The sequence below is a fragment of the Orcinus orca genome, chromosome 1, assembly GCF_937001465.1.
Source record: "Orcinus orca chromosome 1, mOrcOrc1.1, whole genome shotgun sequence".
Classification (NCBI taxonomy): Eukaryota; Metazoa; Chordata; class Mammalia; order Artiodactyla; family Delphinidae; genus Orcinus; species Orcinus orca.
In genome coordinates, this window is record NC_064559.1 from 174293093 (window position 1) to 174316546 (window position 23454).

A 23454-nucleotide genomic window follows, 5' to 3' on the forward strand; every position below is an offset into this window, starting at 1 on the left:
CATGGCTCCCACTTTTACCCCTCCCTCCAGCTCAGGATAGACAGCAAAGGGCTACTAGTCCTTTGGTGATATGCTATCCCTGTGGTTTCCTTACACCCTGACTATACTTCTAAACACTGCTTTCTTTAAACTCTCCTCAAAGCACCCACTTTGGGTATTCCATGTGTTTCACGCCGATAACTCCACACTTACCAAGTGCTCGCTGTCAGTCCATAACCGTGTTCTCACAACTGGATGACTAAGCTCGGACCTTGTGTTATCTCTGGGTGTTGACCCCCCAGCTGACCTGTCAGCACCTGAGGCCAGCAACTGGGTCAGCTCCGTCACCTGATCCCCTGCTCTCAGTGCACAGCCATGCTCAATAAAGGGTATTAATTACGATATCAAATAAATGAAGGACTAGGTTTGAATTCCTTCTGCATACACTAGAGCATGCAAATGTTGGCCTATAGAGGATCTGGGGCTGAGTTAAGACTCAGACACCAAAAAAAAAAGAGAGCTTTAGACTGGGATAAAAATAGGTATTCAACAAAAGAAAGAATCTTCAGTTCTATGAGCTAAGATTTTTAAGGATCCAGTGTGTTCTCATGCCATCCAGCAAGCAGAAGATCCAGACACAAGGGGAGCCCAGAGGGGCTTCTGTGCCATGTAAATGCCCATCTCCTGCCTCGAGCTCTCCCTTATCCCTGCCTGCTCACCTCTCATACCCCTCCAAGGTGACTTCTGTAGCCCATCTGTCTGCCTTGGCTCTCCCACCCTAGAAGGCCTCGAACCTTCCCTACCACCCTAGGGCAGAGCCAGCCAACTGGTCCCTGGGCCTGGGGCGCACCGTGTGCATTTTGTGCTGCTGCAGAATATTTGTCTGCCCTCAGGGGAAGAACCCAAGTAGAAAGTAGCAAAAGCAAATCAGGTCTTGAAGTCTTTGGATTTGGCTGGAAGAAAGTAAGGAAAGAAGCTATCCCAAAGTGGGAACAGCTGGAACAAAAATGTGGTGGGGGAAATGGGGTGACTTCCGCCCAGGAGTGAGGACCATCTGCCCAGCCTAAGTCAAGACCCCAGCCCTGGTGGGGGAGGTGAAAGTCTGTGATTTGAGCACTCTTGAGGGCCAGTCCTTTCAGTGCTGGGGTAAGGGACTCAGCTCATTGTACCCAAGGCATTCATTCATTAAGTGCCTGCTATGTGCCAGGCACTATGCCAGGAGCTGAGGGTATGGGAGTGCATAGTGATCTCCAGCTCAGGGACACACGAGACACAGAAGATTCTAGGAGGGCAAGGAAACCACCATTATCCAGCTCCAGACAGAAGCTGGGCTTGTCCCCATTTTACAGTCGAAGAAGTTGAGGCTGCCTCCTTGGCCCTCCTGAGAGGGCCAGCTCTTAGTCCTTTGCCCCTGGGAAGCTGGGGGAGCGATACAGACTCTCCGGAAAGGCGGGGGTATTGGGGTTGGGGGGGTCCCCTCTCCCCGCCCCTTCCCCGCCCCCTGGCCACAGCGTGGCCGGGCAGGGAGGGCCGGGGCGGAGTTGGCGTCGCCTTGGGGCGGGAGGGCGACGCGGGCTCGGCAGGCAGACGGGCGAGAGGACCGGCGCGGCCGGCGACGAGCAAAAGGAGGGGACCGCCTGCTGGGGATGTGACCTCGCGGCCAGAGTGGACTCGCGCTAGCCCACCCGGCGGACCCCGTGAGTGCCCCTCGCGCCCCGCCGCGCACACGGCCCAGCCTCGTTTCCACTTTCATTTCTCCGGCCGTCCCAGCGTGGCACCGTCCCGAGGCGACCTGTGCCCGAGCAGGCTGGCCACAGCCCTCGGTCCGTGTCCGAAGCTCTGAGCTGGAAAGTCGGGGCTGGGGTTGAGGCGAGTCGGTTGAGGAGGGCGTGTCTTCGGAGGCGGAAATTTCAGGCCTGCTCCTCTGGGTCCTACGACCCGTCTGTCCTGGCGTCTGGGCTGGGGAGGCAGGGGCGTCAGGGGTCCTGGGAGAGGCCGAGGAGTGGTCGTAGGTGGCCAAGCGCCGCGGGGAAGAGCTGGGAGTCCTCGCCTCTACTTTTCTCTTGGATCTCAGCCCTCAGCCCTCCCGCCTGCCCCCACCCCCAACACACCAACACACACCACACACACACACACACACACACACCACACACACACACCAACACACACACACACCACACATACACCACACACACACACCAACACACGCACACAACACACACACCAACACACACATACACCACATGCACACACACCACACACACACCACACACACATTAACACACACACACCAACACACACACACAACACACACCACGCACACAACACACACACCAACACACACAACACACACAACACACACAACACACACACCCGCACTACTCTAGGCTGGATTCTGGCTTCAGACTGGGGCCAAGATCCTGGGTCAGGCCTGGGGGAGTGGCAGGTGTGGCTGAGCATCAGAAGCAGGCAGGGCCCCTCTGTGGTCTTCATTTGGGAAACCAAGATGCTCACCCAGGGAGCAAGCCATCACTAGCCACTTTAGGAGTGAAGGGACATCCAGAGTTAGGAAACGGGGGCCAAGAGGGGGAATGGCCATGGTTCGGAAGTTCAGGGAGGGGACAGAGATTCTGTGAGAGTTAGAAACTCAGTAAAGGGATGGGAGTGGGAAGTGAAGACAGACAAGTGGCACGGATACAAGGGCATCTATCCATCCCCCCACCCCCAAGCTTTCATTTTCCTGGGGAAAGACCCGGGCCTTGAAATTGTGCAGCAGGAAGGTGGGACTCTAGCTCACTGGTTAGGACACCAAAGTTGCTGTGGGGTGTGGGGAAGGCTCGGTGTGCTGGGGGAACAGGAATTAGGTTGGTCTAGTTGATGGGAAGATGCTTCCCCTTTCCCTTCACTCCCCTCCTTTCCCCTTATCTCCACCAGACCAGCGACCAGGCAGTGCAGGAAAATGGCCCTTTACTAGTTGTCATGCCCCACCTTATCCCAGTGTCCAGTTTTGCCATTGGAGATCCCCTGCCTATAACTTGCTGTGTGAATGCAGTCTCCTCAAGTCCCCTTACTGGGCCTCAGTTTCCCCATCCATACAAGAAGTGGGTTGGGCCAGTTGATTTCTCAGGGCTATTTCAATCCTATGATTCTTGATTTTGAGCTTTCCTTAAAGCCTGAGCATCCGCTATGTGCCAGGCCCTGACCGAGGCTGGGGGGTGGGGCTGGTGGGGGACCAAATGGCCAAAGAGTAATCTCCACCTAAGGACAAAGAGATCTGGGTTCAGTAGAGGGGCTGTGGGAGGAGGTAGCATTCAACCTGACAGTGTGAGTCAAGCCAAGGGACCAGTGTAAGAAAACACACAGAAGCAGGAGTTGGGGGCATGTTCAGGGATCAGGAAGAAGCCCAGGGTAGTTTCTGTAGGGAAGTGAGGCAGGAAAGCTAGGGTGAGGTGTTGAATGCCAGGGTGAGGGACTGTTGGTAGCTGTCACTGAGGGGGGCTGTGCAAAGGTGGAGAGCCCAGGGACCCAACCTAATTGCAGTGTGAATGATTTTGGAAGGTCCTGCCCCAAGCAGAGTTTAGAATGCAGGCTGCAATTCAAGCATGGAAATCTCCTCTTGGATCAGGAAGTCCCACACTGGGAACTTCTTTGGGTGAGAAGTTGAGGGGTGGGGGATGGATGACCTGCCACATCTTTGAGGTTTTTTCAAGAGGACAAGATCTTGCTGGGAGACCTGCCCCTACTCTCCAAACTCCTCTCATTTTACTTGACTTCCCCTTCATGGCCTGTGTGTTGTGTGTTTTAGACTTCTCCACTAGCTTGACTTGTCTGACATGATGACCCACATGTACCTTTGGTTACATCCAATTGTCACCTTGTTCCCACCCTCCCTTCCCCAAACCTGTCCCAGTATTTCTAGAGATGTGAGAAAGGAAAATACTCCAGTGTCAGCTCTGAGGTCAAGGCCAGGCTTTGTGGCTGTATTCAAGCCTCAGTCTAGGGTTAGAGTCCAGGACTCAAATTGACCAGGGTCAGGGCCAGGTCATAGTTCAGCCTGCAGCCCAAAAGCTCAGTGTTTAGCCTACACTTAGCCTTAGTGCTCAGTCTGGGGTCAGGATCAGTGCTCATGTGGCTAAATTCCAGTGGGTACTTGGCTCTGCATTTCCCAAGAGCTCACACACTCACAGGGGAGATGAGGTGACTACCCTGGAAGTCCCAGGAACTTGGCCTGTGACTGACGGAGGAAGTTGCATGGCCCAATCCATGCCTGCTGTAGGGGTCACCTAGCAGTGGTGAATGAGACTAGAACCCAGGTCTCCAGCCTCAAAGCCTGGGGCTCTTATCACCGTCCCCAAAGTCTGTTCGGAGACTGAGATCCTTCAACTCTAAGAGGCAAAGCAAATCCTTCTGAATTCTGGATGGGCCCAGCTGGGTGATTTGACTGCATTTTCCTACCTTCCAGTGCCGGGCACATAGTATGTGCTGTAGGAATGTCTACTGAATGTCAGGTGCAGTGGGAGGGGCCACCGGCTGTTCTGGTTTGTGTTTCAGGCTGGAGGAGGCTAGCTTGGGAGGAAGGATCTCCAGCCACTGCTGGAGGAAGTGGTGCCGTTCTAGACCTGCCACCTCCCCCTCCCTCCAGTGCCTGCAGCCACACTCAGAGGCCACCCAGCTGGCCATACGAGAGCTCTTTCCTTTCAGGGTAATAAAAGGAAAGTACATTTTTGGTAGAAAAGTCCCTTGTGCTCCCTGGGAATCCCCGGTGGCCGGATGGACTGCGGGATATCTCAGAGGAAGCCGAGGGTGGGGGCTCTCCCCCTAGCCCCAGGACAATGCAGGCCGGCTCTCCCACGCTTTACCAACTAGCCCATGGGATCCCCAGAGGTCATCTTGTCCAGGCCTCTGCCTCCTGCAGGGGCCTCTGCCTGCAGGAAGCCTCTGCCAGCTCTCTAATGGTTCACAGCAAGTCTGAGGAGCACTTGTCTGGAGCCCAGGCCCAGCCCTCTCTCTGAGACACAATGAAAGTGGAGAGGAAACTAAACAAGATGGGAGGGCTGTGGACGCTTGGCAGGGGGAGCTAGGGTACCTGGAAATAGGGCAGGATGCTGGACTGTGGGGATGAGGAGGATTTAGATTCCAGGCAGAGAATTCCAGGCCAAAAGCCGAGAGGTGGGAGGGAAATGATGTGTTGGGAAATCCAGCCCATTTGGTAAGAACCTGACCACCATGCTCCCCCATGCCCTTGGCCCTGGCAGGGCATCGGCAGGGCCTGCCCCTGGACCCCTGGCCCTCGGCCTATCCTGGCCATGGCGCTGTGCCTGAAGCAGGTGTTCGCCAAAGACAAGACGTTCAGGCCTCGGAAGCGCTTCGAGCCGGGCACACAGCGCTTTGAGCTGTATAAGAAGGCGCAGGCGTCGCTCAAGTCGGGTCTGGACCTGCGCAGTGTGGTGAGGCTGCCACCGGGCGAGAACATCGACGACTGGATCGCCGTGCATGTGGTGGACTTCTTCAACCGCATCAACCTCATCTACGGTACCATGGCCGAGCGCTGCAGCGAGACCAGCTGCCCGGTCATGGCCGGCGGGCCCCGCTACGAGTACCGCTGGCAGGACGAGCGCCAGTACCGGCGGCCGGCCAAGCTCTCGGCGCCTCGTTACATGGCGTTGCTCATGGACTGGATTGAGGGCCTCATCAACGACGAGGATGTCTTTCCCACGCGCGTGGGTGAGTGCCGCCTGGCAGGCAGGTCAGGCCTGGCTAGGGAGGAAGGGAGCCAGCGGGGCCCATCGCGCAGATGAGGCATTTAGCTTGATACAGCCATGTTGTAGAAGAGGAAACGGAGGCTCAGGGAGACCGTGTCTGCTCAAGATTGAGCATCCTGAGCTAGGGCTGCCTGGCTCCCAGTTTGGGGCCTCTTTTTGTCTGAAGCTTGAGTGTCCCTCCAGGGAACACCCTGGCAAGACCACTGTGATTCTCAAAACCTTCCAGAACAAGTGCCTCAAGGTGCTCCTAGCAGGTCGCCCGCCCTGCTTGGGCTGATCTGACTTGCTGCCTCCTGGGAGTCCCCTCTGACTCCTGGCCCCAGGAAAGGGAAAGGGGTGGGGCCCCATGGGGGCCAGACGGTACGTCCTCCTCAGTGGGCTCTGAAGGCAGAATTTTCCCTGTCAAGCCCAATCCATGGAGTCTCTTCTTTTCTCAGCTGGGCAGCCTGGGCAGGTGAGGGTGGGGAGAGGAGATGAATGATGTCATCCTGGCCCGGCTTCCCCACCCAAGGGCAGCAAGACACGGTATTGGCTCGGGAGCTGAGCAGGCATGACCCTGTGTTCATCACAGCAGCCGCGCCCCACCTGGCCTCCTGTTCATCTGTGTTAAGGCTATGGGAATCAGAGATGGGCGGGGCAGGGTGGTCAGGCCCGGAGGGGAGAAGTCTGAATGCTGAGGGCCTTGAGTCACAAATCAGTGCCCACGCCCCTCCCCAGTCAGTGGCCTTCCATTTCCTGCACTATCATGTCCAACATGGGTATCTTCACTTCACATGAGAGGAAACAGGCCGAGAGAGGGAGAGTGCACCGAATCAGGAGGGACTCAGAACCAGCTCAGGTCTCTTGAGGCCCAGGGCCCCACATCTAGATGGACAGGACAAGTCTGAGGGACCTGGGCTGGGCCTGGAAGGGCTCACAGGGAGACAGGGCTCAGCCCCACCCGAGAGCAGTGAAGAAGGGGAAGGGCCTCATGGAGTGGGGAGAGTCAGTGTGGGCCTGCGTCTGACCGCTTGTTCCCTTCTAGCCTTCACCCCCAGGCCTGTGCGATCCCAGGTGCCTGTGCCTTAATTCTGGGATGGCTCTGCCACTGCAGAGAAGAGAGAGTAGCCCCCAAGATCTCCACCGTGAGCATGGGGGACTGTACAGAAATTGTGCCTTTTCCACAGGTCCTGGACCTTGTCTCTGGCAGGGTCTGTGGCATTTATCCGAGGGGTGCTGCAGTGCAGTGCAAAGAGGGCTTGAATCCTGCCTCCAGTCTGTACTAATTAATAGTTGTGTGGCCTTGGGCAAGTGGTTCCACATTTATGCACCTCTGTTTTATCAGATCTAGAATGGCTGCCATACCCATTATCATACCAGGCTAAAGGTGCAAAGGACCCAGCACAGGGCCTGGCTCACAGATGGAAGGTTCTTGTGAGTCTTATTGACTATTTGAAGGACTGAGAGATATACGAACTTGTTCATGAAGATTTAGTAATTCTCAGGATTGGCGTCTGGGGCCTGCCGTGTGAATGTTGCGAAGGGGAAGGAGTCGGTAGGGCTGGAGAGGCAAGTCAGGATCAGATCATGAAAGGCCTTGAGCAGGCGCCATGCTGGGAAGTTAGGACTCAATCCTGAAGGCCCATATTCTTAAAAATGGACCCCAGATATTGATGAACTCTCCTTGGAATTGCATCCAAGGGTGTTGTGTGCGAGCACCTACAGATGCGCATGTTTCTGGGGAGAGTTTTGGCATAACTTCTATTATAGTCTAAGAAGGGTTGGTCAGTGACCCAACAAAGTAGCAGAGTCCTGTTCAGGGTGATGGGAAAATCAGAAGATGATTTGTATTTCAGCAGAGGAGAGGCATAGTGCTTCATTAAAAAGGGAAGTATGGGAGAAAGCAAACCTTGATCTCTGTTTCCCACAGGGAAGTGTGCTAGGGAAGAGGCCATCTTGGGCAGAGGCTGCCTGTGTCGGGGAGGGCAAGGTTGGGCAGAGTTTCATCATCAGATTGCTGATGCCCCATATCTGCCCATCCCGCCCCCTAGGAGTTCCCTTCCCCAAGAACTTCCAGCAGGTCTGCACCAAGATCCTGACCCGCCTCTTCCGCGTCTTTGTGCATGTCTACATCCACCACTTCGACAGCATTCTCAGCATGGGGGCCGAGGCGCACGTCAACACCTGTTACAAGCACTTCTATTACTTCATCCGTGAGTTCAGCCTGGTGGACCAGCGGGAGCTGGAGCCACTGGTGAGGCCAAGCCCCTACTGCCCTCCCCCACCAGGGCTAGCCTCTGAGTTTTCAGATCCGAAGGCTACCTGCTTTAAGAAAATCCAATATCCAAGTGGATATGTTAGGGGACCGCAATTCATTTAACAATGGATTTTGTACTTTAATAGCGACTTCATTCAAGTATCAGTTTACAAACACAGATCTGCAGCCTGGAGTTGGGAGGCGGTGGTGGCGGGAAGGGGCCAGGCTCAGGCAGAAGAGTAGCCAGGCCCTGTGGTTTGGAAACGGGCTGCCTGGCAGGTTGAGCTCTGACTGACCCCTCCCCACCTTGTGTCTCTGCAGAGGGAGATGACAGAGCGGATCTGTCACTGAGCCCAGACCTGGACCTTGTTGCCCATCAGATGGACCATCTGAACACAGAGTGGCCAGGGAGGGGGCCCTCAGAAGTCTGGTAGCAGAGGGACCTGAAGGCCCTGGGGCCCCTCCACACACCCAAAGCCCCTGGACTTCTGGTTCTCAGGAGTCTGCCCACATGTCCCCCTGACTGTTTGTGAGTGGAGTAGGGAAGAGCTTAAAGGTGGGCAGACAGGTAAAAAGGAGCAGCTAAACCCTTAGCATGAAGTCTAGTCTGCTCTGACACTTGACCCTTCCACGGTGGTTGCCAAGCCTGTTTGGGGAACGTGGATGTGGCTGAAGTGACGGCAAGAAAGATGCAAGAGCATGAGCAGCCTGTGAGTGAGTGGACACGGATGACACGTGTGTATCGGTGTGTACGTGTATGATTTTGACTGTGGGGTGTGTCTGTGAGAGCTACGTGCCTTAGACTGTTCCTGGCACATAGTAGGCCCTCCATAAATGTTAGGTAAATTGATGGATGGATGGAAGGGAAGGAAGGAAGGAAGTAGGGATTAGGGCCATCGGACCATGACCACTTAGGAATGATGACGAGTCAGTCTCCCCATTTGGTGTGTCTGACTGTGTGTGTAAGTGCACGAACTGTGGTGGTAGATGTGGCTCCATGTTTGAATCTTCCAGGCTACCATCTTCCATCAGCATGAGCTCTGGGGAGCCACTGATGGGGGGAGGTAGGAAGGGGGGCCCTGCCCTGACTAAAATCCTGGCCCACCATAGGTTCTGATTTGCTCAGCTAGAGATGCCCAGGAGCTGTCATTTCCCCCATCCCTCTGCCTCCAGAAGGCCTGATTATAGATAGCCTCATGGGCGTCAGGGGTGATTCTTCATGTCCACAAAGATCCCCAGTCCTTAAATCAGGAATTATACACTCCAGTCTAGCTTCCTGAACCTCCAGATGTGGTTGTGAGGATCTGAAGCCCAGCACAAGATCATCCTCCAACCCACAAAGCTAGTGAGCTTGAATTGGGAAGCTCCGGAGCCTTATCTCCCACCTGGGACATTGAGGACCACATAGCTGTGAATGGACTCTTCCAGGCTTGGAGAGCCCCCATCCTGCAAGTGCCTGCCTCCTTCCCAACCATCCCTGAAATATTCCAGCTGGTTGGATCTCAGAGCATAGCTGTCCACAGAGACACTGGCCATGCCCAGCCCTGTGCCCAGACCCACAGGTGGGGAAACTGAGGCAGGGACAAGGCCCTCCTCTCCTGGAGACTCCAGGCTGGGGGGCCAGGATGGAGAGCCAGAAGGAATCTGAGGATCATCCAGTCTCACTCAGAATCATCCACGTACATGGGAGGAAACTGAAGCCAGAGGAGAGGCGGGAGAAGCTGTCCAAGGCCTCCCAGCAAAGCTTTTGTGGAGCTGGAGTGGAAACCAGGGGTTCTGACTCCCACCCCTGGCCTGTGGATTGCTACACAGGGAGATGAGATGCACTCCAAAGGAGGGAGCTTCTCTCCAGGATACAACTGTTCCTGCTTTGAGCAAGGATTTCTAGTCTGATGCCAGAGTACCCCACCACCCCTGTGGTCTGCTGGGGTTGTCTGCTGAGCCAAAACTCCAAAATCATGCCCCTCTCCATGGCCCCGCAGCTGCCAGATCTCTGGGGAAGCAGATGGGGCTCCTGGGTCCAGCCAGCTGGACCTGGGACAGCTGCCTCCAGAGAAGTTCCCGAGGGAAGCACTGGCCCAGCAGCTTTGCCAGAAGCTCTGGTGTGAGGGGGGTGGTGGGGGGTGGTGTCAAAGGTTCTGCCAAGGAGGACTGTGGATTGGAAGATGGAGTCTAGGCTATGGCCAGTACTGATTATGCGGCAGTGGGCGGGGGATGTATTTTTTTGTGAAACAGAGGGAAATTTTATTGTTGTTATTTTTGGTAAAATAAAGGAGGCAAACTAAAGGCCCTGGTGGGAAGCTGTGGTCTGGGTGCCACATGGCTCCTGGGAAGGCTGTGGAAGGAACTGGGCCAGAATGGGGCAGGGAGGGCTTTTTGTCCTGAGATCCTGGGCCATGTGGAGGGCTGGCTGATGTGGTCATGTCTGGCCCAGCTCTCCAGGGTGGGGTCACCAAGGTTTTCCCAGGGCTCTGAGAATCCTAGGCCCAGAATTCCTGGGCTAGGCTACGAACCTCAGAGTGGGGAGGGCTTCGGGGAACTCAGTCTCTTGGGAAAGTCTTTCCTTGTTTTAGCTCAGGTCACCTGGCACTGGCTACTCTCACTCCACCCCCTTAATCTGGGTGGTTTATTGGAGCTAATGGGTTAAGGTACAGGGCAGAAATACAGCCCTAACTGTAATCACAGCAGAGGAAACACTTCTCAAAAGAAGGCTGTCTGTCGGGTGCTGGCTAGAGCTCCAAGTGGTGGCAAGACATGGGGCTGACTCCTGAACTTCTTCCCCAGGAGACACCTGACACTCTTAGCTCAGGTCTTGCCATCAGTCCACTGCCCCTTACCCTCAACTGCCCAGCCAAGAGTTGAAAACCAGCTTGGTTCTTAAGAGTCAGCAGAGGCCCACCTAGAGCTCTTCCTTCTACCCGAGGAGACAGCCTGGCTTTGTGCAGTGCCTCTCCTGGGAGACAGAGACCTGGGTTCCAGTCCCAGCCCAGCCCCCAAGGTACTCTGGCATGTACTGCATGATCAGGTGTGGGAGTGAGGGACTTAGATCTCTAAACGCCTTCATTACAGTCTGTGGATCGTTCACAATAATAATACTGTGTGTTAGGTACAGCTCTAGATGCTTGACATATAATAGCTTGTTGAATCGTTTGTCTTTGGCTAGTTGCCTAGCTCCCTTCCTGGTGCCCGGTATCCCTCCTTTCATTGCTGTAGGAACTGTAAGGCCCTGCACTCTGCAGCCCCTTCTTCTGGCTTACCAGAGGAGGCCCCAGTCCAGCATTCTAAAAGGTGGCTCTGCTTGCATACCTCCTATGGCAGGTCACGCACTACTTCCTCAATTACTGGACAGCTTAGACTCTTAGAAACTTCAGGCTCTGGGATCATAGTTGTTCTGGAATACACCATATGAGCGTAGACTTATCTCAGAACTGTGTGGCCAAGGCCTGCACCTTACATGAGAATGTCTGAATACATCAGGAAGCCCTCACAAAACTACTTTGAGAAATTGAGAGAGGGATGCTTGCAGAAGACTAGACAGAGAAAGGAGAAGATAAAAGAGAGAGCTGAGGCCTCAGCTACACAGAGAAAAGAGCCCCCCATAGGGCAAAACTTGGCAGGAGAGGATCCTTGGAGAGGCAATGTATTGAAGGTAGAGGGATAGTTTGGCTTGCTTCCTCATTCCCTGCTCCAAATATTTTTATGGCTCTTGAGCCAACAGGAAAACAAAGCCGTCTGCAGCCTAGCTGCCCAGCCATTCTCCCCACCTTGGAGCAGAGCATTCACCTGCTGAGTAAAAGATAGCCCACCACCCTTGGCCCCCAGGAACACTGCAGCCTCTTGGAAGTTTCCTGCTGCCACTCCCACTGCCCCACCATCAGGAGCTGTGTGGAGTGTGTGGTGAAGGGAGCCACAGGCATGGCTGGAGCTCAACTGATTTGGGAAGCCCTTCTTTAAGCCATTCCTCCTCTGAGCCCCCCAGAGCCCTCATCTCTGCTGTTAACTGAACTTGGTTGCCATGCAGGGAACACAGCAATTTTGGGAACCTGAGCTGGAACACAGACCTGAGTGACTGAGGATCATCTAGCTCTTGAGACATTCAGGGAACAGAGATGGGAACAGGCTAGCACAGCCTCTGAGTATTTGAGGCTTGGATGGGCCTGGAAGGCGATGGTGGGAGAGGTCAACTTACACAGGGGCTTTCAGGTTGAACTGAGAGATTCTGGAAGTGACTTACTTAATACAGAAGCTTGGGAGAACCCGCCCTGCCTCCAGCTGTCACCCAGACTGGGAAATCTAGCAAAGCCCTGAATGTTCCCTATTGTTCCAGACCTCCTTCCATCATACAGATGAGAAGACTGAGCCCAGAAGGGGAAAGGGGAACGAACATTTGTCGGGTGGATGATGGGAAGGAAGTCCAAGAGGCTCTTTCACGAGCATTGCTCACCAGACCCTCACAGCAATCCTGACACAGGCAGGGAGGGATGTTTACTTCCATTTCACAACGGAGGAAACACACTCAGTTAGGGCCTGCCTTAACCTCAAGTCAGCACTCTCACTCCCTCATCACACTTGCAGCCTGGGGGAGGGTCGGGGGTTGGTTGAAATATTAATTTATTTGCAGGTAGTTTTCTGCAAGAAATGAACTTCTTACGTTTTTTATTTTAAACCACCATTACCTACTGGGGGTAATACTTTACTCAAGGAGAAACTCTCATGGTGAAATTACAGGCACGCAAACCTTTTAAGAAATTTTACAGAATTCGTTCTCGTCTTTAAAAAGATTGGCAGCATTTCCCCATATGTAAAAGGGATTTTAAAAATTCCTTCCCGGCATGCAGAAGCGCTCGGTAAATATAATTATACCTGCTGCTGCCGTGCCTCCTCCCTCCTTGCGCTTCCCGGGTTTCCCGACCTCCACTCAGGAAAGGGACGGCCAGAAGGAGCTAAGCCTTGCCCCCTATCCCAGCAACCTCCCCGCCCTTCACCCGTCACGCCTGCGCAGTTTGCTTAGCCCCCACTCGCTGGGCGTGGCCATCAGGGCGCAGGCGCAGCTCCTACACGCCGTCGGGCCCACCTCTCGGGGCTAGTATATCTTCTTCCGTGTTCTTGGCTGAGCGAGCAGGTGGTTGGTGTGCGCGACAGGCCTTGCCGGGAGTCAGCTGAGGTAAAGCCCAGACAGCGAGGTTTCCCTGCCAGTGAAATGGTGCGGGGAGCGGGGTGGGTTTGTGAATGAGTCGTGTGCCTGGGACGGAGCAGTCGGGGCTTTCAGAACGGCCCGAGGTCACGACCAGAGTCTGCTGCGGGGGGCGGGGACAGCCGAAGGGGACGCTTCTTTAGGGCTCTCCTTTGGCAGGGCTCCGTCTGGGACGAGCTCTGGGTGCAGCGTGTGTTTCCGGTCCGGGCTCAGCCTGTGCCTAGGGTCGGGGCTTGGGTTGTGACAGGTGTCTGAGATCGGAGCTCATCCTGGGGCCAGCTTGAGACTCAGTCCCTATCAGGCTATATGGCTGGGCTCAGGGCTCAGACAGTCCAACGTCATGAATAGTTTTTCATGTGAGGAATTTATCATATCTGTGTACTCCATTATTTTAAAGTTAGATGTTTTCATTTAAAAGCCCCTGACATAGGTGGGTCGCTGTACAGTGAGGAGAGAGAATAGTGTCAGGTACCGTCTCTCTCCATAGGGAGTTTCCAGGCTACCTGTCACATGGTCAGTAGCAGATAAGAGGCCATCGCTGGTGACAGGATTGAAGTGTTGGAAGTGCTTGAGTTTGGGTCAGGCAGTCGTGGGTTCAGATCTCACCTCTGCCACTTCCTAGCTGTGTGTTCTCAAGAAAGTCATTTCCCCTCTCAGAGCTTTAGTTTCTCCTGTATTAAAAGAGCTTAGGAGGGTCATTGTGAAGGTTGAATGGGGTTACATGAGTCACCTTGTATGGCACCTGTCATGAATTGGGTGCTGAATATTTGGCACATGAAATGGGTGTGATATCTAGGAATTAGGTCATTTTGGACTGGGGTACTTTAGAGAGGCCTTTGAGGGAAGAGTTAAGGTGACTTAGGTCTTGAAGCCTCAGTGGGATTTATAGGTGGAACTGACCTTGCAGGTTGGGTCAGTGCTTACTGACCAGTGCCCATGTGCCCAGCGCTGTGCTGGGCATTTCATATATATTGTTTCACTAGATCCGCAGCCTCTGACCAAGTGCTTTCGGCCCCACTGTACTTAGCTTCAGCCCCTGTAAAGAAGGCTTGGCTGGAAGTGATATAAAGAGGAGATCCAGGGTTGGTTTTTTATGTGGAGCTGGGCCAGGTGGAGACTTTGGTGCTCCCTCCCCAACTTCTCCCGCATCAGCTCTTCCTGTTCTGTGATCCATAGGGTTAATTGGGTTTTTTACTTTGTCTGGAAGTCCTGTTATGCTAGCAGATTTTGACGGTTAACGGGCCTGGCAAGGGAACACCTCTTAAACTCAGATTACATGAAGCTGAACCTGGGCAGTGAGAAGCTCTGTGAACAGGAGCTGTTGGATTCCAACACATACTTATGAAGCTTCCCATAGTAATCTAGTAATTTGGTTCCTTTTGCATCCTTGTCGTGGGTGCCCATGAGACAGTGTTCTCATCATGGTATATCTCTGCTCAGAAACCTTGGTGGGCCTCATTGCCTGCCATATAGACTTTGGACTCTTCAGCCTCGTGGATGAGTCCCTCCATAATCTGTTCCCAAATCTCTCTCCTGCCCTGTTTCCCTTTGTTCTCCCTAACCTGCACCCTGTGGCGCAGGCAAAATAAACTAGTTTGTTTTTTTTTTTCTCTAGTACTCCCTGCATGTTCCTTTGCCTATATTCCGTCTTCCTGAGGTTCCCACCTCCCCATCTTTCAAGGCCTGTGTCTCATGTAGCTTGTCATTGAAGCTTCTCTGGTCCCCCCTACTGGATTTGTTGCCCCCTTCCCGTCTTCCGTAGCAGAGGCTACACCTCGAATATAGCTCTTATTACAGTCTGCTTTGGGATGTGTCACCCCATATGTACTCTGACTACATTGGTGGAAAGGGATCATGTCTGTTTCATACCTCCTCTGCCTAGCACATAGTAGGCCTCTGCAGTGTGTTCAGTCAAATGAGTCAGTGACATTTTTTATTTACTCACTTTGGTCTTTGTTTTATGAGCTTTCATGCTCAGAGTGGGCCTTTGTGTTCTTCCTTCTCTTTGTGCCTAAGGAGGGCCCTAGTTTAGATTGATGGTGCCCTAATTACAGGCATCAAAGGTAAGAAAGTGCAGGAATTCTGCACAAGGCAGGATTCTTCATTGCTGCTATTGTTTTCAGGCTCTTGTCTTGCCATTGCTGTGAGTTTTCTTGGCAGAGAGGTGGTGCTCTGTTCAGGAACCTGCACTGAATGTGTTATAGTTCACACAGGGGAAGGTGCACAGGTGGTTTACTAATCAATTGTCCTGGCCTTGCCTTGGTCTTGGCCCCTCTCCTCTGGGAACCAGCAGCTACAATTTTTCCTTGCCAACAGCTTCAGCATCTGGAGCAGAAGGCTCTTTGCTGATCACAGAAAAATATACCTCGTTGAAGGTAGAAGGAGCCTAGGAACCGTCTGGTTCTACTTCAGTTTTACAGATGGGGAGAGGCCCAGAGAGGGGAAAGGACTTGATCAAGATTGGACAAGACATCAGTCAGTGGTGGAGATAGTACTAGAAGTGAAAAGTCCTGACTCTGTTTTTTCCAGTCTACTACATTATAATAAAATTCTAACATTTATTGAGTACTTACTATGCGGCAGATCCCGTTTTAAGCGCTTTTTATGTAACATCTCAAAACTCTATATTTTACAGACTTAGAAACTGAGACAGAAATCATTCAGATCTATTTTCGTGTTCCCCGACTCTGCTTTTTAATATGGTTTTAATGACTGTCGTCTCCTAACCAGCGGGGTGGAACAGTTTAGGAATATTAGTACACTTTAAAAATTGCATGTTGATCAAGTCAGGCAGTGAGAGCAGAATTTTAGAGTAAACTCAGTCCAGGATCTTTCTGTAAACATGCCCAGTCAGTGGTGGCAAGATTCAGTTTAATAAACGCATATTGAGCTCTTGCTATGTATAAGACCCAGGTATTGAGAAATATACACAGAGGAGAACAACGCATTTCCCGCCCTCCTATAAGTAGTTCTCTTTTTTTTCCAGTGCATGTTCATTTTTTTTTATTAGTTATCTATTTTATACTTATTAGTGTATATATGTCAATCCCAATCTCCCAATTCATCCCACCACCACCACCCCCAGTAATTCTCTTCTTAGAGCCTTCTCCCTCCAGTGTTGTTGGCAAGATAGGTAAGTACATAAATAACTGAAATCAGACTGACTATAGTAAATGTAGTAAAGAATGTAAACAAAGTGGGAGTTTGGGAAAATGAGAAATCAATCCCAACACGACCGAAGAGGGTCTAGAAAGGATTCCTGAAGGTGGAAAATTTATGTTGGGCCTTAGAGGAGGTTCATTCCTGTGAGAAAGAACAGCTTGAGCAGGAGTCTAGAGGTGTGTGTGTGTGTGTGTGTGTGTGTGTGTGTGTGTGTGTGTGTGTGTGTGTGTGTGTGTTGGGGAAGAGGAATGGAGTTGGTGAGGAAGGGAAATAGCTGAAATGATTGATTGTGGCCAAAATGTAGAAAGGGGTATGGGAAGAAGAACGCTAACATTTATCCAGTCTCTACTCTGCTTTGTGGCCAAGAGTATATTAGATGCACTATAATTTATTTAATCCTCAGAATCCTGTAACAAGGAGATATTTAGCCCCAATTTAAAGATGAAGAAACTGGACCTCAGAAAGATTAAAGTGATTTGCCCAAGGTCATGTAGCTAGTAAGTGACAGAATTTGGTCCAAACCTATGAGTGTTGGGTTCAAAGATCCATGTTCTTTTCATTATGCTGCAAGGCTTAAATGCCATGACTGGGGCTCTGTTTATTCTGGCTGCAGCATGGAGGCTAGTCTGGGGCAAAGGAAGTCTGAGAATGGGGACATCAACAAGGAAGCTGTTGAAATAGTTCAGTCCAGGCTTAAACTGTGAGCCACTGACTTAGTATGGTAGCTGCCTGGTCTAGGTCTGCTTGATTGGTTTACTATGTGAGCATTTTGGCAGCTCCTGTAGTACCATTAATCAGTTCATTGCCATCTCTACTACTAGAATCTTAGACTCAGTCTACAGAGGCTGCTGGCGCCTTGGTATTTCAGGCACAGGTTCTAATGTGAGTTTAACAGTTCATTACAACAGTGCCTGGGGAGGGAGCCCATTTGGCACATACTGTTCCTTCATTTTCTCACCCTCAAATTCAACAAGAATCTATAATGGAGGAAAGAGGACTCCACTTGCAGTCAAGAGGCTGGCATTCAAGTCCTGGTTGTGCTCATTAGAATCTGTGAATCCTTACATCTTAGCTTCTTTCTCTGGAATATGGGGGGTATTTTTGGTTTACATCTGAGATCTCTTCTCTTGCTGATGTCATATGTTGCTCTGTTCTTCCTGGCTTGGGGCAGTATAAGGAAGTAGCTGAGAATATGAACTTGGATTCAGAGGGGCTAAGGTTTAAATTCCAGCCTGTCACCCTTCTTATACAGGGAGACAGTAGTTAGTAGACTCTACGTTGAACTGCCTGGGTTTGAGTCCTGGCTCTGACACTTGCTAGCTGTGTGTCTTGGGCAAGTTATATAACCTTCCTGGGTCTCAGTTTCTTCACCTGTAAAATGGGGCTACATATATAACCTACCTTATGGGGTTGTTATGAGGATTGAGATAGCTTATGTTAAACACTTAGCACACTGCCTGGCACATAGTAGGTGCTCAGTGGATGTTAGCTTTAATAGTAATACTATTAAAAATTATTATTAATATCCAGTTAGGTATTGTTTTTATAGAAAATATATTTTTTAGGGCCATCTTCCCTACTATCTTACTCTGACATTGTTGCCTTCTCTTTCTTTCCATTGTCTCTTCAGGAAAATTTGAAATACAGCCATACCCCATTTTATTGCACTTCGCAATTATCGCGTCTTTTACAAATTGAAGGTTTGTGGCAACCCTGCATTGTCAGATGATGGTTAACATTTTTTAGCAATATTTTTAAATTAAGGTATGTACATTGTTTTTTTAGACATAATGCTATTGCGTACTTAATCGACTACTGTATAGGGTAGATATAACTCTTATATGTACCAAGAAACCGAAAAATTTGTGTGACTTTCTTTTTTGCTATAATTGTTTTATTACGGTGGTCTGGAACTGAACCTGCAGTATCTCTGAGGTATGCCTATACTAGGTTGTTCCATCACAGGACTGCAAAACATGACATGACAGAAAGTGCCTATAGAAAAAAGGGTCAATTAAAAGTCAGTGGCGGGGCTTCCCTGGTGGCGCAGTGGTCGAGAGTCCGCCTGCCGATGCAGGGGACGTGGGTTCGTGCCCCGGTCTGGGAGGATCCCGCATGCCGCGGAGCGGCTGGGCCCGTGAGCCATGGCCACTGAGCCTGCGCGTCCGGAGCCTGTGCTCCGCAACGGGAGAGGCCACAGCGGTGAGAGGCCCACATACCGCAAAAAAATAATAATAATAATAAATAAATAAAAAGGGAAGAAGTCAGTGGCTTATTAGAAAATCTTACCCAACTTGTGTTTTCACCCACCTGGTCTCCACAACAAACAGGAACAGAGCAGCATATTCATTTCCTTTTGCACAGCCTTCAACAAAAGTGCTCAGCGGGAATTCCCTGGCGGTCCAGTGGTTAGGACTCTGTGTTCTCACTGCCGAGAGCCCAGGTTCAATCCCTGGTCCGGGAACTAAGATCCCACAAGCCACACAGTGTGGCCAAAAAAAAAAAAGTTTTCAGCAAAACCCCTCCAATTCACTCGTCAAAAAGTACAAAAGTATCTTTGGAAAAGTGGTGCCTAATTTGGTTCTTTCTCTTTAGCTTCAGCCCCTCTGGCCTTAACTTAAGCTATTTCTTCTTGTTCCATTTTCCATGAATATGGAAAAGTTCCCTCTGATTATAAAGGGAGGATGAAATCAAGATTTTCTTATGAGGACCTTTTGTAGACTTAAAGCCAGAATTGAGTTGGGCCTCATCTTCTCTTCGGCAGGCTAAACAGCCTTGCTTTCTTTTACTTCACTCTTAAAACCTATTTTCCGTTGCTTGGATCACATTGGTCATGCTTCTTTTCTTTTTCTTAGATCTTTCTACTTCTTGGCAGTGACCCAGACTGTGCTTAGCTGCTAATAAGAGTCCAACTAAAACAGTTTAAGGGAGGAATAATTTCAGGTGTTTTCATTCATTCATTAACATTTATTGGATGTTTTCCCCATGTCAGGCACTGTGCTAGGTGTAGGGGACCCAGAGATGAATCAGACACAGTCTCTGCCCTGTTGCTAGCTCACAGTCTAGGGGGAGATGTGCAGTAAAATGTTACAGGTGCTATGATTGAGTTATGCACAAGTGTGGGAAGCTGGAAATTGTTTAGGGTAGTTAGGTAGATACTGTCTGTTTTGCCTGGCCTATAGGTGAGGACTTCTATAGAGGAGTAGTAAGATATAATGCAGGAGGGGTGGCTTAGGGCAAGACTGTGGAGGCCCTGAGTGACAGCACAGGAGCTTGGTGATTCCAGAGGGAGTAGACCCCCATTAGACGTGTTGGAGCAAGGAAGTACCAGGCTCAAATCTGGCTTTTTGTACCGAGGACAGATACCACAAGCTTATCTGTCCTATCTGCCCACCGCTGATGGTTTATGGGGGAACCCTTGTTTGTATACTTGGTGGGTTTTTTTGCTCTAAAACTTCTATAGAGAGACTAGTTCTTGACCTCTGAAAAAAGTTCATTCTCTGTACAGCAGGAAATTCATGAATAATTGAGAGAGAGTTGGGTGCCTGGTCTACTTAAGACCCAGTGGCAGACCAGTCTGTGAGGTTTGGTCTGGCCACATTCACCCTTTCCCAGCCCTATACGAGAAAGAGGTGCAGGAATGAGGAGAGGGTTCCAGGGCTCATATGGGTATTTGGTAAGGAATGCTAAGGAGATTCAGGTAGTGTGAGAGTCAGAAGTTCTTTCTGAGGAGGAAAGGAGGCCCAGTGGAATTTGGAATGGTGTCAGAAGGAATCGGGGCAAACCAGGCACTTAGAATCCTGGGTCATGTGTCTGAAAACCTCCAAATTCTATCCCTGCCTTTGTACTTTGCTCTCAGTTCATTCTCTCCTGCTGCCCAGTTGTGGTTTACAGAGTGTCTGGATTGCTTTCCAGGGTCACAGCTGATCTGGGGAAGCCATATCCCAAGCTAGAGTAATAATTACTATTTATCGAGTGCCTATTATAAACTAGGCACTATGCCATGAACTTGATACACATTAGCTCGTTTAATTCTCACAAAATCCCTGTCATGTAGGTGTTACTGCCCCCATTTTATAGATGATGACAGTGAAGTACGGAGAGGTTAAATATTATGTCCAAGGCTACCACATTAGTATATGGTAAGGCCAGACTCTGAATCTAGGCCTCAAAAGCCCATGCATTTTCTACCTCCCCTGCCCTAGAGTGGCTCCAAACAGCAAAATAACAAAGTCCACAGAGGAATTGTGAAGGTTGTTTTTACTGTAGGCCTACTAGAGGTGTGTGTGTGTGTAGCGGAGTGGAGTTGGTGAGGAAAGGAAATAAGCTGGGTTGGCGCACTATGGCCTACAGGCCATATCTGGCTCACCACCTGTTTTTGTCTGGACTGCAAGCCATTTGCATTTTTAAATGGCTGGGAAAAATTCAAGAGAAATTTATATTTTGTGACACAAAAATCATATGAAATTAAAATTTCAGCATCCATAAATAAAGTTTTATTGAAATATAGCCACAATCACTCATTTTCGTATCATCTCTGGCTGCTTTCGCTCTGCAAAGGCAAAATTGAGTAATTGTGACAGAGACCATATGACACACAAAGTATAAGATATTGACCGTCTGGCCCTTAACAGAAAACAAATTGCCGACCTTTACTATAGGCAACAAGAAGGGACCAAGGGGTTTAAACCTGTGGCAAAACTGAAGGCAAAGGGTTAAAGTCAAGGTGTTCAAGTTTGCCCCTGGAAGCATTGTGGCCATAGGGAGAGGGAACGCAACCTGAGCTTCTTTGGGCCCTGGAAGTAGTTTCGTTGGGCCACAGAGATTTGTTTGGGAATAAAAGGCACAATATGAAGGATAATTCTACGTGCTGACATTCTCTTTTGAACAATAAAGAAATATTTTGTGGATGAAGTAATTTATTCAGATATTTACTGGAGCCCTTCTTTGTGCCAGATACTACATTAGGTGCTGGAAATACAAAGATGAAAAAGACATGTCCTTGCCTTTGAGGAGGTTATGGCCTCATGGGAGAGCCACATGTGCATGAGTATAGCCTACTCTAAGCATTACAATAGTATTTAGATGTGGTTTCAATTAAATGCAGAATGAAGTAGAAAAAAGAGGGACTATTCCTGTAATTTGTGGGACTACTTTCAGTAATTTATGATAGGCCTGGAAGGATGAATAGGTGTTGTTTGCAAGGAACTATATACCAGGCTGAGGGAGAGCCTGCCAATGGGAATATATAGAGTTTATGAGGTTGGAGGAGAAAGCAACATTAGAAATGATTTAAAGGTTCTGTGGCTGGGTGACTGGCAGAATGATATAATCTGATAGAGAAGAAGAAGAAGGAGGAAGGAGGTGGTAGATGGGGGTTGGGGATAAGTACAGTTTGGGACATGTGATCTGAGGTAATGGTGAAACACATCTGGCTTCCAGGGCCTAGAATTCGGATTTAAACTACATTTTTAGAGCTTTTCCACTGGGAAAAGGGGAAGTACATATTCATTGAGTAGAGAAATTGACAAATCAACTTTGACACATGGTAACTAGAGCCATGAGATTAAAAATAGCAGTGGACATACAGAAAATGAAGTCATCAGATGGAAAACTAGCAATAGTTATGCATTTGGCATAAAACCTTATTCTTGTTCATGCCACCTGCTGCTCTCAGCATCTACTTTACCTTTCTGACTCTGGTGCCTCCTGCCTGTGAGTCTTGGACCTAACCACTAGGAGGTGAAACCAGAGCTCATTCATCTCTAAAAAAGTGGACAACAGAAAAGTGGCAGCTTTTACCTTCCATGTGAGCCTCCTCAGCGTACAGAGGTGCCCATATCTGTCATTCAGGTCCAGTTACATCTTTTTGGTTCTGGAATCTCACAATGGAAGCATAATCCGAAAACTTTTACCCAGACCCTTGTTAAATCTTCACATGCTTTGTGTCAGCATTTTACATGCTCCAATTTTAAAGACTGGGGAAATCTGTGATTGCCTTGTGATTACTTACTTACTGGTGTAACACATAGCTTTGGGGAACACAAGTTGATCTTTATCTTCTCTGTTCATTTTTTTTAAGTCAGCATTTTTACATCCTTTCTGTTTCTGCTTTCTGAAGATTTTCATGCCAGGTATAATGAAGCAGAGGCCAATGGAAAACTGAAGAATGTCTGCTATGTACAGAGGCCATTGAAACACTTCCTGCAGCTGGAAGACAGCAGCCCCCTGACAGGAGCATTATTGCATTTGGAATTTCAAGTTTACAGAGGGTCTCCTTCGCAAAGTTGGGCAGACCTATAGGTAAGATTGGATGCACATTTTATTTAACCTTTTAGATTGCATCAGGTTGAAATTGCAGATTCCCCCACTATCTGAAAGTAGAGTGTTCCCATGAAACCTTTCTTAAGCAGAAATGGTGTAAAGCAATTATCTTAGGACACATCTTGCTAATGGATGCACAAAGTAAACAGAGGTCAAGCATAGATGCTCACAGACACAGTTCCAAGCTCTGTCAGCTTGATGCTGAGTGTAGTTCCTGGGGAAGGAGCTTGGCAGTGCCACTCTCACTGCTCGTGGTGCGTGGTTCCTCTATAATGTTCACTGGAAGACAAATGCTGAACCCTATTTTCACTTTTCACCCTTTCTCGTAAATATGAAAATGCTCTTAGTATGTCTTGAAAACAGGTACATACTAATGTAGGTCTTTCATAAAAGCAAAGTGGTGTGAAGCGAACTTTCCAAAAGTTGGGAGACCTGTATCTGATATTTCCAGAGGAAGGGGTGAGTCAGAGACTCCAGTGTTCAGTTGGGCAGCTAGGATTAGCTGGGCTTTCTGGCATGCCTAAGACAGTTACTCAGTAGGGTGGAGCACATTTCTACCAGAATAAACTGGCAGAGAGGGTCATAAGGAAAACTATGCAGTAAGGAAAACATATTTATTCCCTTTTAATTATAAAGGTAAAATGACTGTATCATAACAAAACAAAATCAAATACAACAGAAGTATCAAAAGTAAAATTCTGTACCCACTCAATTTCATTCTCCCAAAGTTAACTATTGTTAATAATGGCTTGAGATGTATCTTTCCAGGTTTTAACAATTTGTGACATATCTGAGGA

At 49.8% G+C, this 23454-nt stretch overlaps 2 protein-coding genes across 7 annotated transcripts in view; both read left to right on the top strand.

The window, feature by feature from the left end:
- Positions 1–1527: 1527 nt before the first annotated feature.
- Positions 1528–9648, top strand: MOB3C (MOB kinase activator 3C). Of its 3 annotated transcripts, XM_033416530.2 has the most exons (4): positions 1528–1676; positions 5235–5703; positions 7772–7933; positions 8299–9648. In XM_033416530.2, exons 2-4 carry the CDS (start codon positions 5286–5288, stop codon positions 8409–8411), a joined length of 693 nt encoding a protein of 230 aa, XP_033272421.1. In that variant the 5' UTR covers positions 1528–1676; positions 5235–5285; the 3' UTR covers positions 8412–9648. The 3 variants fall into 3 exon arrangements, with proteins under 3 accessions (XP_033272421.1, XP_033272422.1, XP_004285819.1); XM_033416531.2 differs by lacking the exon at positions 1528–1676 and having other exon boundaries at positions 2162–5703; XM_004285771.4 differs by lacking the exon at positions 1528–1676 and having other exon boundaries at positions 2164–5703; positions 7772–7974.
- A 3341-nt stretch (positions 9649–12989) lies between these two features.
- The window catches only part of MKNK1 (MAPK interacting serine/threonine kinase 1), a 42679-nt gene continuing 32214 nt past the window's right edge, over positions 12990–23454 (top strand). For 2 of the 4 annotated variants that reach the window (XM_033416529.2, XM_012539067.3), the window contains exons 1-3: positions 12997–13141; positions 17964–18097; positions 22455–22636. The gene's annotated coding sequence lies outside the window, so the exon portion shown is untranslated. Of the gene's footprint in view, positions 13142–17963; positions 18098–22454; positions 22637–23454 lie in introns of all 4 variants that reach the window. The other 2 variants (XM_033416528.2, XM_012539066.3) reach the window with 2 other exon arrangements.